At 52.6% G+C, this 12,934-nt stretch overlaps 1 protein-coding gene across 4 annotated transcripts in view; it reads right to left on the bottom strand.

Moving 5' to 3' along the window:
* Positions 1-507: 507 nt before the first annotated feature.
* MYH11 (myosin heavy chain 11) overlaps positions 508-12,934 on the bottom strand; it is a 112,286-nt gene continuing 99,859 nt past the window's right edge. For 2 of the 4 annotated variants that reach the window (XM_026003167.2, XM_072753782.1), the window contains 11 exons: positions 12,450-12,662; positions 11,900-12,112; positions 11,496-11,657; positions 11,022-11,150; positions 10,594-10,682; positions 10,038-10,161; positions 9,229-9,437; positions 8,236-8,344; positions 7,973-8,145; positions 4,272-4,310; positions 508-1,216 (listed from right to left, as the gene is read on the bottom strand). In XM_026003167.2, coding sequence (XP_025858952.2) covers positions 4,280-4,310; positions 7,973-8,145; positions 8,236-8,344; positions 9,229-9,437; positions 10,038-10,161; positions 10,594-10,682; positions 11,022-11,150; positions 11,496-11,657; positions 11,900-12,112; positions 12,450-12,662 — 1,452 coding nt within the window. In that variant the 3' untranslated portion in view covers positions 508-1,216; positions 4,272-4,279. The remainder of the gene's footprint in view (positions 1,217-4,271; positions 4,311-7,972; positions 8,146-8,235; positions 8,345-9,228; positions 9,438-10,037; positions 10,162-10,593; positions 10,683-11,021; positions 11,151-11,495; positions 11,658-11,899; positions 12,113-12,449; positions 12,663-12,934) is intronic. The other 2 variants (XM_026003166.2, XM_026003165.2) reach the window with 1 other exon arrangement.

The following is a 12,934-nucleotide window of genomic DNA, read 5'->3' as shown; positions in this document are numbered from 1 at the left end:
GGAAGGAGAACATGTGAGAGAGACCGTATGTAGCCTAAAACATTGACTCTCTGGCCTTTACAGAAAAAGTTTGTTGACCTGTGCTGGATGAAGTCTTGTGTGTGTGTGTGTTTTTTTTTTTTTTTAACTTTAAAATTCAAGCATGTTTTATATTCTTCACAGTATGTCTGTCTGTATGGGTTTGGATTGATAAGGACATGCTTCCCGGTTGCATTCCTCCTTCCTGGGGCCTAGAGCTGCCCACCTCTGGTTGGAGAAGTCTCTTTACACAGACTCCTGTGACATCTCTACATGCTTTTTTCTTTCTTTCTTTCTTTTTTTTTTTTTTTTTAATGGCCAGCTTTGGGATCTCAGACAACTTATTTCACCTCCCCAGCCTTCAATTTCCCCGTTTGTGAATGAAGAATAAGCTGACTTCACAGGGCCGTCGTAACAACTCAACGAGAATCTCCCCCAACCCCCATTCTTTGACTCTAGAAAACAACAGAAAAGCTGACTGCATTCCAGTGATTTATAACCTTTTATTAGTGAGGGTGTCCTTAAGTACAATCGGGGTGCATATAAAACAGTGTAACATTCCTGCTCTTACCCGCTGGAGCAGTGTCTCCTTTTTAATTCCTGTGACTACCGAAGGCACTTGGTCTCCGTGAACTGTGTGCGTCTGAGGTGTGTTAACCAGGAGGGGAAAAAACTCAAATGGGCCCACCCGACACATTGGAAGGGTACACAGGTTAGAGAATGACTTGGGAGTGGGAGGCGGCGGTGGCACCCACTTTGGTGATTTTTTTCCCCATGTCACGTACACTAAGTTGCCAGGGATCAGTTACTGTGGTTATGTTTTCCCTAAAAACTCAAAATCTCTGTACGATTCACCGCTAGGGGGAGCGGGTGTGTCTGTGTTGCCTGTTGGGTTCTTCTCATTGGGTACATCACTCAAAAGTTCCACTGATACCCTGGACTCAGGGCGGTGGTGTTTATATTCATCGTGAGAGGTGTCTGTGATGTTTGGAATTTGAAGACGGGTTTAGACAGTGCTAAGCAGAGTCCACTGGGTTTTGTTTTGTTCTGTTTGGAGCAAGTTGTTCATTCACTGGCTTTGGTTCCGTTGAAGTCGGCGTCGCGAGCATCCACTTCCTCGTCAGAGCCATCTGCGTTTTCAATAACTCGACGTCCTCCAGACCTTCTAGAGGGAACAAAAGTGGTCTCGTTTCCTCGCCTGTGGGATTGAAGAGAATATGTGTCTGTTGAGTACAGAGATCTCCCTTGAGATGGGGAGAGATTTTTCAAGGGGCAAAAAACACACGCAGACAAACTCAAATGAGATACAAATACTCAGGTTGAAGTCAAGCCCTGACCAGTCTCAAGGTACAGTAGCATTTCATCAGCTTGCATGGGGGGGGGGGGGGGGGGAGTAGATTTTTCAATGTAAGACTATCTGCATTAAAAAAAAAAAAATTCTGGCTTGGTCATCTAATGACCCATAGGATTCTGGTCTGATGGGGTCTTTATTTAGAAAAGAATTTTTTATTTATTTTTTTTTTTGAAAAGAATTTTTTAAAAAAAGAGGTCAAGCGGGGGCTGACACGTTCCCGTGGGTTTATGCATACTCTGTGGGGCCAGTATAAAGGGGAACATGTTCTCATGATGTACTTCCTTGCCTTCAAAAGGTAAAAAGAAAAAGGGGAAGGGGTCTTAGGTTTTCAATTGGAAGGAGGTAGAAATGAACATAGGCAGTGTTGAAGGAAAGAGGTCATTGTGTGGATGCCAGAAGGATGTTCTTGGTTAAAGCAAGGCAGGGCCCCCTGCTTGTGTGGAGCAGAATTCTTGGTGTGCGTTCTCACAGGGCGGAGGTCTTACCTGATTCTTACTCACCATGCAGGCACCATGCATGGCTTATAAAGAGGTGCTACAGTGAATATTTGTTAGATAAGACTTGTTAATCCAAGGGGTATTTTAGCTCTGGCTGGTAGGACACCCGTTTCTTTGCCTAAGGACTCCCATCTCTGGAGTACTAGATGCCCTGAGTTACTGCCAGGGCCTGCCCGGGGCACCTGAAGTGAGACTTTGCTTAGAAAAGCAGGCCGGCAGAAGGAGAAGTTGAATCCACCTGCATTCAACCTTCTCTGCTTGGAAGAAACGTTTGCCATCTCTTCTGCAACCACACCAATAATTGTGTTGGGCTCCAGCCATCTGGCCCCGTTTGACCTGAATCGGAGGACAGGTCTTAGCTCATTTTAGGAAGCCTAAGCAGAGTACAGACTTTCTGTGATGAAAATGACCTGCTTGGCCACCTGAAGTTACTGGACAGACAAGTCACAAGGGAGAGCCCCATTTCAGTGATCAATTGTTTAGTCAAAAGGGGAAGCTCAAGAGAAGTAAGATTAGAGGCATAAGCAAGGCCTAGAGTGTCCTGATCACTCCCTGAGGAGGGGAGTCTCAGCTTGAGCCTTTTGGGGTCCAAGGATGGGAGAAACATGGATGGGTTGGGAGAACATGCCCAGGTTCAGAGTATGGTACTTTCTAAGGGGCAGCTATCAGGAAGGAATTCTCCCAAGTTGTAGCCACTCCCAGCTAAAGTCTCTGGCCGGCCTCACTAACATCCAAGGGAAGCTTGGAGGTGCTCAGCGCCCTTAGAACTCACTGTCCATCACTCTGTCTCTCTCTTGAAGAGACCTTAAAAAGTATTCTTTAGCACTGTCCTTTCTAAGAACCTGGGTCCAGGAGAAGGGTCTCAGAGTACAGGACAGAAAAAGTGGCAGCTGCTGCTTGCATGTCTCTCCTCCTGCTTCTACCCTCCTGGTTCAAAATTCCTGGGACAGCCTCGGGCTGGGAAACTGTCTCGCCTACCATTCCAGGCTCCAGGCACTCTTTATCTCTTGGGACAGTCTGTATTTGGACGTTAAAGTTCAAGTGATAAATGTGTTCCCTTGACCTAAGAGGTCAATCAAGCCCTGGGTCACCAGAAGCCCCCTGCTCGGCCCCCAGTCCCGAGAGCCTATCTGCCAGTGCAGGTGTCCTGCTTGAAGGAACTGGTTTCAAATCCAGGGCAAAGGTTGGCACTGTCTGCCTCACTCACAGGAAATAAGGGACCCTCTAAAGATTGCCTGGAAGGGTCTGATCCTGGAGAATCTGGCTTCTATTCATGGGCTCAAAGAACTTGTGCAAGGCACCAGTAGTGCGCCAAGAATCCGCACAAGAGTATGAGCATTTGCTTTGCAAGACCTCAGTTCCCCCGTCACCCAGGGGGTCCATCATTCCAGTCTGAGCTGGCAGGAGTGCTGCTCAGAAGCTGTGTCATAGAGGCTGAAAGTTCTCCTAAAGCTCTTGCCAATACCTCAGTCAGCTTCTTAAGTATTTGGGTAGTGGCAGCAAAGCTGAGATTCTCCTACAGAGCAGAAGGGACACCGGCTGGGGCTCACTTGGCCTCTTGAAGATGAAAGGGACACCAGGCCACAGGGCCTAACTTCACGGGTGATGAAGCTCTTAGACTCCCAGACAAGTCAAGGCTTCTAAACTCTTTCTTGTCAAGGGCCCTATGTTCTTTCTCGAGTGTTGGGTGTCCACTCCCCACTCTGAAAATGTGCCCACAAGACCTCTGGAAAAAGCTGTGCCAGGACCACGTGTGGCTCCAAGGTGACCAGTGTATACCCCCGCGTGCTGGAAATGCAGGTAGCAGGTAGGCCTTACTTCAGCCTCACGCAGCCCCAGCAGTTGTACAACGTGCAGCGAGAGCTCATTTCTTTCACAGACGTGTTTGTGAAAAGCCCAGCTGCGGGGGGTGGAGAGGGTGTGACAAGTTGCTGAGCTGTGGTTACCATGAACCTGTGCTCTGTGAATTCTGATGGGTGAGCCAGACCAGCCAGCTTGAAGCCATTCTCCAGAAATGGACCCAGACTGTGGAGCTAGCTGTCAGACACACAGCCAAGCATCCTAACAGTGTGAAAGAGGCCCTCTTGGGCAGGTAAAAACAATCCAGGTGATACACACGCAGCCTCCAAACAATTGTCAACACACGGTGACAAGGACACACTGGGTGCCATGTCAGATGCCAAAGGCAGAAGTAAGGAAGGAAGATGGGTCAGGAGATGAAATCTTCAGTTGATCTTGGCTGCGATGAAAGAGTTTTGACCTAAGATACCCATGCCTTCAGGTTTTGCGGCAATCTCATGGCAATTTGGGGGGACCAAAAGGGGAGAGGAAGGGCAGGATAGCAGGAAAGAAGTGGACCCGAGTACAACATACATGAGCTGTGAAGCTAGAAGGCATGATACCTGGTGAGTCATTGCGGAGTTTCCTGGGGGAGGGGCCCTCTGAAACAGAGAGAGAGAGTCCCTGGTGGTTATCATCCGCAAACGAGAGGGAGTCCGTTTAAGTGTGTTTTTAATCATTAAAGGCATTCACTTCAATTAAGTCATTAAAGGCACTTAGAAGTCAACCTTGCAGTGAAGCACCCGATACCAAGAGCTCTTAGGCTGGCTCATGTAAGCCACTGTTTCCACTGAAGAGCTCGTGTTGGAGATGACTGGCGTCGTGGCAAGTGCTGGGTACAGCGGTCAGGCTTTAACGGGAGCGCATGTTGAGATTTACGTAGTCGGGAGAACTATGAAACTTGCTTTGCAATTCCTTGTCCGCTGAGAGCTGGCGAGGCTCGCCAACCTCATTCAAAGCTCGAGTGCTTGGCTTTAGGTTTTGCTCATAGACAAGACCCAGGAAGCAGGAAAGTTATGATCTGTCTGCACCACACCTTAATGTAAGCTCATACTAAGACCATAAGGAGCTGCGTGTTCAATACTGGCCTATACGGCCTAAGAAGGGTGGTTTGTCTGGGGCAGAACCCACGGGGGATGTTCAGTGTGTGCCAAAAGGATCATTGGTCCTGAGAAAAGGGAGCAGTGACAGCTTAGGGGTGATGGAGCTAGAATGGCTGACTGCTTCCCCACTACTCAGCCCATCGCCGAGGAGGGTCCAGTGGCCAGCAGAGCAAATTCCAGGGGTCTTCATGGCAAGAACAGCTCTCTTGCTGGCCATCCCCCTGGGGGTTGCTCCCAAGCCCCTGTTGGACCTGAGGGGTTATGTCTGGCTTCCATCCCCTCAGTGGGACCCACAGCCCTTCACCTTGCATGACCTGGGGTCTGCTTCCCGAAGCCCTATACTCTGCACCAGCCCTTCTCTTCCTCATTCTGAAAGGGGTTTTGGCTTTCCCCTCATCTCATGCAGTGGATCTCAGAGTCTGGAGTCGATATGGCAGGTGGTTTCATGGTTCCTGGGCATGCCACTGGATAACTCAGTTGCACAGTGACAATATTCCCTTCCCGACTCTTTTTAAAATACATCAGATTATCTCAGAGACCGTCTTTTTGGTGCTAATGTCTTCTCTCTCACTCCCTTGTTAACTGAAAAGTAGGCCCTCCGGTCCTAGTCCTCAATTTATAGCCACAGTAGCTAGAATTCATTATTGTTTTATTTCCACTGTGTTTTAATTTCATTGTGACCTGTTAATGCTGGTGATGCTGGTTTAACAATACAGGGGTGGTATATTTTAGTTGCAAATAGGTGTGTGTATGATTAGAACAGTTAATTTCAAAGACAACGTGAAGTCAACAATGGTACAGGGAGTGAGAGACTAAGGCAGAATGGTCAAGGGGGTATGACAACGAGGTTGGGGAAACATCTTTGACTCATTGACTGCAGGTTTGTGCCCAGCACCATCCCAGACACCGGGGATGAATAAACAGACAAAACCTCGGTGCTCACGGAGCCAGAGTGAAGGCTGCAAATGACATACGTAGACTAAATAGCAGGTTACATGGTGACAGATGGGTAGGAAAGAGGAGAGTGAGGGAGTGAGGTTGGAAGTTGTAAACAGGGTAACATGGATAAGTCAGTGCTTAAGGAAGGGAAGGAGGGATCCAGCTATGTGGAGAGCTGGAGGAAGGGCATTCAAAGCAGAGGGAACCACCAGTGCAAAGGCCCCGAGGCAACATCTGTGGAATTGGACGGCTTATTTAGGAGGCAGTGGACAGAGATCATTAGGGCCTAGTGGAACCAACCAGCATAAAGATGATGCTTTCAATCTGAATGAGGTAGAAGCCATTGGATAGTTTCAAGCAAAGGCAGGTTGTGACTCACCTCCATTTAAAAAGGATCCCTCTGGCTACTGTGTTGAGAACAGACTATAAAGGCACAGACACACAGAGGCCCCTGAGGAAGCTGTGAAAGTTATCTAGATGGTAGGAGAAGGTGGCTTGAACCAGGATGGCAAGGAGTACTTGGATTCTGGATGTACGATATTTTTAAGGGAAAGTTGACTGGATTCTCTGACAGACTGGGTGTGAGGTATAAGGGAAAGGGAAGAAATAAAGTATGACCACAGGATCGTGGCCTGGGTTAATGACCGCTTTATCATTCCAGTTGCTGAGCTGGAGAAGTCTGTGAGAGAAGCTGGTTTAGGGGTGAAGGGATTCAGTCAGGCCTCAAGATCTGAGCTGCCCGTGAGGCATTGGGGGTGGGGGTGGGGGATGGCTCACAGGTCTGGGATTCCAGGAAGAAATCTGGGCTGGAGATAGAAACTAGGAAGTCACTTGCCATGGGTGGAATTCAAAGCCACCAGGTTGGTTGAGATCACCTAGGGAGTGAGCAGAGACGGAGATGAAGAGAGACCAAGATGGTGCCCCGGGTCAGGCCAACAGCAAGCCGGCCTGAAGATGAGGTACCAGCAGAGGAGACGAGGAAAGCCAGAAAAGTAGGAAGCCAACCAGCTGAGGGGAGTGCTGGGAAGCCCAAGACATTCTGCAACTGAGTCCGGTGAGACCTGCACACTGACCATTAGGGTTTTGTGGTAAAGGGGAGGAGGGGATGAGGCTCAGAGGTTTCCTCAGCTCATGGAATGACTCCGTTGAGGGAAGACGTTGCAAAGGAGAGAAAGGTAAGAATTTCTGGAACAACGTCCTTGAGTGAAACAGAGGTTACGTCTAGCAGAGGTGTTGGCCGGAGCTGGTGCTAGACCGTCCAGCCTGGAACTGGGGACAGAGAAGAAATGAGTGCAGGTGTTGGGAGGTAGTTCGATGGGGAAATGGGAGCTGGTAAGGATGGGCAGGGGGGAGAAAGTCTGGGGAGAAAGGGAAAAGCAGAGGCCCAAGAGAGTGGGAGGACGAGGGGAGCCTGAGGTCCAGGCAGCACTGGTGGGGTCCACTCCTCGTGGCCATAGAGAACAGAACACCCCGCAGGAGATGGCAGTGCGCTTGTCTGCTTTTCTCAAACCACTCTGAGCAGCAGAAAGTAGGAAGGGTGATTTAATTTGGGTTGTGTTTTAACAAACTAAAGAAGGCAGCAGGCAGATGACTCGATGCTTGAGGGGCAAGTTAGAGCCAGTGGTAAAGCCCGTGGAAGGATTGCAGAGGGGAGATGGTCAAGCATGGGACCCAGCTCCAGGCCTGGAGGTGCAGGGGTGTGGGAGAGAAAATCTAACCCCAGTTAGGGCAGAGGTTCTCGACCACATGCATCTGCACCCCCAGGGGAATTGGGCAACGTCTGGAGACATTTTTGGCTGGGACAGTCCAGAGCGTGCCACCACTGCATTCAGTGCGGAGAGGCCGGGGATGCTGCTCAACATCCGACAATGCACAGGCCAGCTCTTGTGACCAAGAACGATCAAGCCCCAAACAGCAATGGTGATGAAAGACCCTCAGGGTAGAGAGAGTCCAGAAAAGGGGCTCCGGAGAGAAGGGACATGTATGGCTTCAGGTGGTGGGGGTTTATCTCCTCCCCCTCCTCCTCCTCCTCATCTGACCATGGGAGGGGAAGGATAGCAGCCCTTAAAACACTGGAGGGAGGATTGGCGCCCCCGATGGGTGCCGGGCCCACACGGGTGCTGCAGGAGTTGGAGCCTCAGAAAGGAGCGGGGCATCAGGGAAAGGGAGCCCTTGCATCTATAAAGAAATTCGGTGGGGCACGTCAGGCCGGCGAGCCTTACCTGAGCTTGCTCTTGAGCGCATTCACCTCGCGGCCCATGGCCTCGTTGCTCTCTGTGGCTTCATCCAGCTCCCGCTGCAGCTTCCTGCGGTTGGCGTTGATGCGCTGGGACTCCTCCTCCGCCTCCTCCAACTGCCTCTTGAGTTGCTTGACCTTCGCGTTTCCTTTCTCTGCCTGTGAGGGAGAGGTCTGAGGGTCAGGGCAGGGGTTGGGGGCACCGCTGGGGTCCCTGCAGGGCTGGGAGAGGCCCGGGAGCCGGGTCACCTGCTCCTTGTATTGCTCTGCCATCTTGCGCTCGTCCTCCACCTGCAGCAGGACCTCCTTTAGCTTCTTGTCCTTCTGCTTCAGCGACTTGGCGGTCGCCTGCTTCTCTCTGCACACACAGAGGGGGTACGGATGGCTTCCCGCGTTGTTGGTGTGGAGACCTGAGCAGCATCTCACCCACCGAGGGCTCTTTTCCCGAGGCCCAAGTCAGGGCTCATCCCCCAAATCACATAAAGCACTGTATTTGGCCATAAAAAGGAATGTAGTACTGACACCTGCTCCGACACACGTGGACGTTGAGGACATGCCCAGTGAAAGAGGCCAGTCACAAAAAGTCCCATTTATAGGAAACATCCAGAATAGACCACAGAAACGCAAAGTAGATCAGCGGTTGCTGAGGGCGGGGAGAGACAGAGGGTGATGGCAAAGGGGCACAGGGTCTTACTGAGGTGACGAAAATGTTTCGTGGAGAGGGTGCCCCTCCCTGCGAATATACTAAAAGCCATTGAGCTGAACACTAACTGGCTGAATGCTAGGGTAGGCGAGTTACATAAAGCCACTACCAAAATAAAAAGAACGGGTCGGAACCCGGGCAGTCTGATGGGGACAAAGGTGCCGTGACCGTACTTTCTCAGTAAGATGAGAAGCGTTACCATACTTGCTTGTGCTGCACGGGTTGCTGATTTGGACTCTGTGGAGCCCTTAACATGACATCCTGCAAAAACGCAGGCCAAGGGGAGCTTGGCTGGCTGCCCCCGCCCCCCTGCCCCCAGAGGAGGCCCTGCTACTCAGTGCTATTGGTAGGGGCCTCCTCCGGGCCAGGCCCACCTCCCTCCGGTGTCCACACGCAGGTCTCCCAGCACACCTGCAGTGTGGGTACCGCTTGGCTTCTTTCCCGGCCAGAACGGATGCCCTGAGAGCTCTCCAAGTGACCCCCGCCCGCCACTCACTATCAGGCAGGCAGGGTGTCTTTGGAGCCCAGGCCCCACCTACCTGGCCTCCTGCTCGACCTGCTCCTCCAGTTGTGCGATCTTGGCCTCCAGCGCCGCAATGGTGGATTTGAACTTGGACTTGACTGCCCCCTCCATCTCCTGCAGCTTGCTCCGGAGCTCCTTGTTCTGCCGCTCCAGCTGCTGCCTTGCACTCTCGTTCTTCTGGGCCGCACTGCGTTCAGTGGCCAGCTCGTTGTTGAGCTGCTCGGCCTGGGGAGGACGGTGAAGGGCATGAGGTGGAGGGCACAGAAGCCTGGGGTGGCCCGCTGAGGTGACAGTCTTTTCCTGCTGCCCCCCAGCCTTCTTTGGATTCTGCATGTACCCTTGGAGCTGGAGAACCCAGGAGCCCTCCCCACCTCCTCCAGCCACCAGCTCCTTTCTGGGCACAGCTCAAGAGGCGGTGTCCCAGTGCCACCCAGGCTCCCCGTCTCCAGGTCACATGGTGGGTCCCCAGCACCTGTCACGGAGCTGGGACTCAGTGATGTCACTGAGCACTCATCAGTGTAAGGCCAGGGTCTGGGGCTAGGGACAGAGCAAGAAGTAGACCCCCGAGGCCCTTCCTCTAGACACACATCACCTGCTGGAGGGGCCAGACATACACTGGCCACCTGATGAGACACTGCAGGCTGGCATGACATGCTGTGACAACGGTGCTGCGTAACTGTGAGAGGGGCAGCCAGCAGATGTGCTGGACCCTTGCTCCCCGCTCCCCTCCACCCCCACCCAGGCCTGGCACACAGTAGCCTGCAGTGCATGTCACTGGACCAGTGCTGGGCTTCTTACAGGGTGGAGCCCAGCTCCGGTCCCCACCTGCTGCGTGGCCTTCCGCACGCGGTCGCTCATGGCCTCCATGTTGCCTTGCTCTTCCTCCAGCTCCTCCTCCAGCTGTGCAATCCGGGCCTCCAGGCGGCGCTTCTCGTCCTGAAGTGTATTCCTAAGGGAAGTGCAGCCACGTCTGATACTCCAGCCTCCAAGTTTAGAAGATTCCCTGTCCTTGGAGGAGTGATGCCTTAGAGTTGCCCTCATTTATAGCAGGAAACGGAGGCCCGGAGACTTGTCCAAAATCACAGAGCTGGGAAGCAGGGAGCCAGGACTCCTATCTGGTTGGTATCGGCAGAGCCACGCCTGGTGCAAAGACCAGCTCTTTTCTCTCTGATGTCCCCAGCTGCTCCCGCCCAGCCCCAGCCCCTCCATGCTGTTCGTTCAGAATGAATGAAACTGGCCACACACTCAAATGGGGTCTGAAGACCTCCAGACTCCTATGACAAGCTCAGCTGGTTACTGTCATCTTCAGCATTAAAATAGGTGCCCCAGGAGGCTCTCCCATGAGCTGCCTCTCCCTGCTCCTCCCTGCGTGGCTCCATACCTTCCTGAGACACTGCTGGCCAGCTCCTCGGCCAGTTCCTCCTTCTCCAAGTCGGCCTGTTTGCGAGCTCTCTCAGCTGCAGCTAGATCCTGGACGATGGGGGTGGGAGGAAGGACACTTGTTACCTACCATGGAAGGGCTGAGCCGCACCCAAAAACCCACCTGCTCCTATCACCAGGCCCCCAGCAGTTTCTATGACCACTCTTGAAAGTGGCTGTGACTTCTCTGAACCCGGGGGAGGCCCTGCCTCTACACCAGAGGAGGAAAATCCTGTGTCTTTCCCTGATCGTCTCTCCCTGGCCTTACTCTGGGGGTCCACCTACGTGGAATGCTGGATGAGGGAAAGAAATCTGTGGGTGCACACACTAGGATGCCAGGGGCTCCAATCATGATACCCCTATCTGAGCCTCTCAGCGAGAGGGCTTTACCTCCTGGAGCTGCATGAGGTCTGCTTCTAAGCTCTTCGCTTTCTTCTCATTCTCTTTGGCGGTGGCAAAGATCTCGTCTCTGGAGGCACGGGCATCTTCCAGCTCCCTTTGGAAGTCCTTCATCTGAGCCTGCACGAGTCAACAGGAAGGACAAGCTATGATGTCCTTACTCGCCAGATTATGCCAACCCCTAGGATTTTCCACAATTAACCACAAAGAAATCCCTGTTGCATGAGCATTGCCCTCAACCTTGCACAGCCAGGTTGCTGTCTGGGGGTACATTCTGGATGGCAGTGGAGATGTGGTCTGAGGGCGAAGGCCAAATGCCTGGTAATGGTGTCTAACCCAGGGCAGGAAACAGCACCCAAGTGACGAACTGTGGTGGGAAACCACCAGCTAGTAGGCCCCGGTGCTGTCACCGGGAGGGAGCCATGCCCTCCTTCCACCTGTGCCCTGCATTCAGGCATCACCCACCTGCAGTTTGCGAAGCTGCTTGATGGCTTCTTCCCTGCCTTTGATGGCCGAGTCGGCCTGCAGCTCCAGGTCTTTCAGATCGCCTTCTAGCTTCTTCTTGGCCGCAGCTGCCAGGGCACGTTGCTTTCTCTCATCTTCCAGTTCTGTCTCGTATTCGTGAAGCTGAGCGAGGAGGGGAGATGTGCGCTGCTGGGCTGACCTGTCCCGTGGGGAGGCCCTCTCCCCACCTCAGCCAGTGTTCAACAAGCTCCCAGGTATGCACAATCCCCTGCAAGGTGGGTCTGTTCCTCCCCAGGTTGCAGGGGAGAAAACCAAGTCTCCCTTGGGCCAGGAGGTGGTAGTGGAAGGAAACTGGCTCTACCTACCTCCCTGTCCCCGCTTTTCCCTGACCTGACCCAGATTACCTGCCTCTGGAGCTGCCTCCTCTTCTCTTCGTTCTGTTCATCGCGGGCCTGGAGGTCCCGCTCAAACTGGCCCTTGAGGGCCTGCATGTTGACCTCGAGCCGCAGCTTGGCATCTTCTGTAGCCTGCAGCTCGTCTTCCAGCTCCTCCAGCTGCGTCTTCATCTCCTCCATCTGGGTTTCCAGGGCCCGCTTGGACTTCTCCAGTTCATGGACCTTTCACATGAGAGTTGGCTTCATGAAGGTGGTCCGGCAACCCACAGTGACAGGAAGCTCATTCAGGTCAGAGAGGTGGCTTGTTGCCACTCACAGGTTGCATGGCCAGGAATCAAGACCAGAGCCTTTCCTTTGGGAACCCTGGACTCAGCCCCCCATGCAAACCGCTGTTCCTAACCAGCCCCCATGTGTGACAGTCAGAGGGAAGCCTTCATTCACGATGATCATTTCACATCAAAGAGCCAGCCCCCCTCATCCCACCCCCATGAACTGGTAAATAGTGGGGACGGTGGGTTGGTGAAACATAAACAAGCCAGGACAATGAAGAGGGACTTACGTTCTTGCCCACATCATCCTTGGAGCTAACCAGATCCTCCATCTCGGCCTTGAGCATTTTGTTGGTCCTCTCAAGTTCCTCTTTGGCTTCTAGGGCCTCCTCGAGGGCTCGCGCCAGGGACAAGGCCTTGGTCTCCTTTTCCCTGGCTTCTGCCTCCGCTCTGTCCCTTTCATCCGCGTATTTGGAAGAGATGCTTTTCTCCTCAGCCAACAACTGTAACACAACAAAAGCCCCAGAGGTGATACCCAAAGGCATGCCCAAAGTTTGGCCTTCATGTCATTGCAAATATGGGCTAGAAGCATTGTGTCCTGCTAAATTTATTCAGGGGCAGGTCTAAGTAATTAAGGTATCTATGGAGAGAGTTAATAATAAGCTTGCTTCTGACTTCCAGGTCAGCCTTAGGCAGAGCCAGCATCTGCCCAGCCTCTGTGCTTGGAAATCACTTGTGCCGCCCGTGTTGGTTAGAACACACTACTACTACTGAG

This window comes from Vulpes vulpes, chromosome 3 (assembly GCF_048418805.1).
Source record: "Vulpes vulpes isolate BD-2025 chromosome 3, VulVul3, whole genome shotgun sequence".
Taxonomy (NCBI): Eukaryota; Metazoa; Chordata; class Mammalia; order Carnivora; family Canidae; genus Vulpes; species Vulpes vulpes.
The sequence above is the reverse complement of the archived record's forward strand: the minus strand, read 5'-3'. Positions and strand labels throughout refer to the sequence as shown.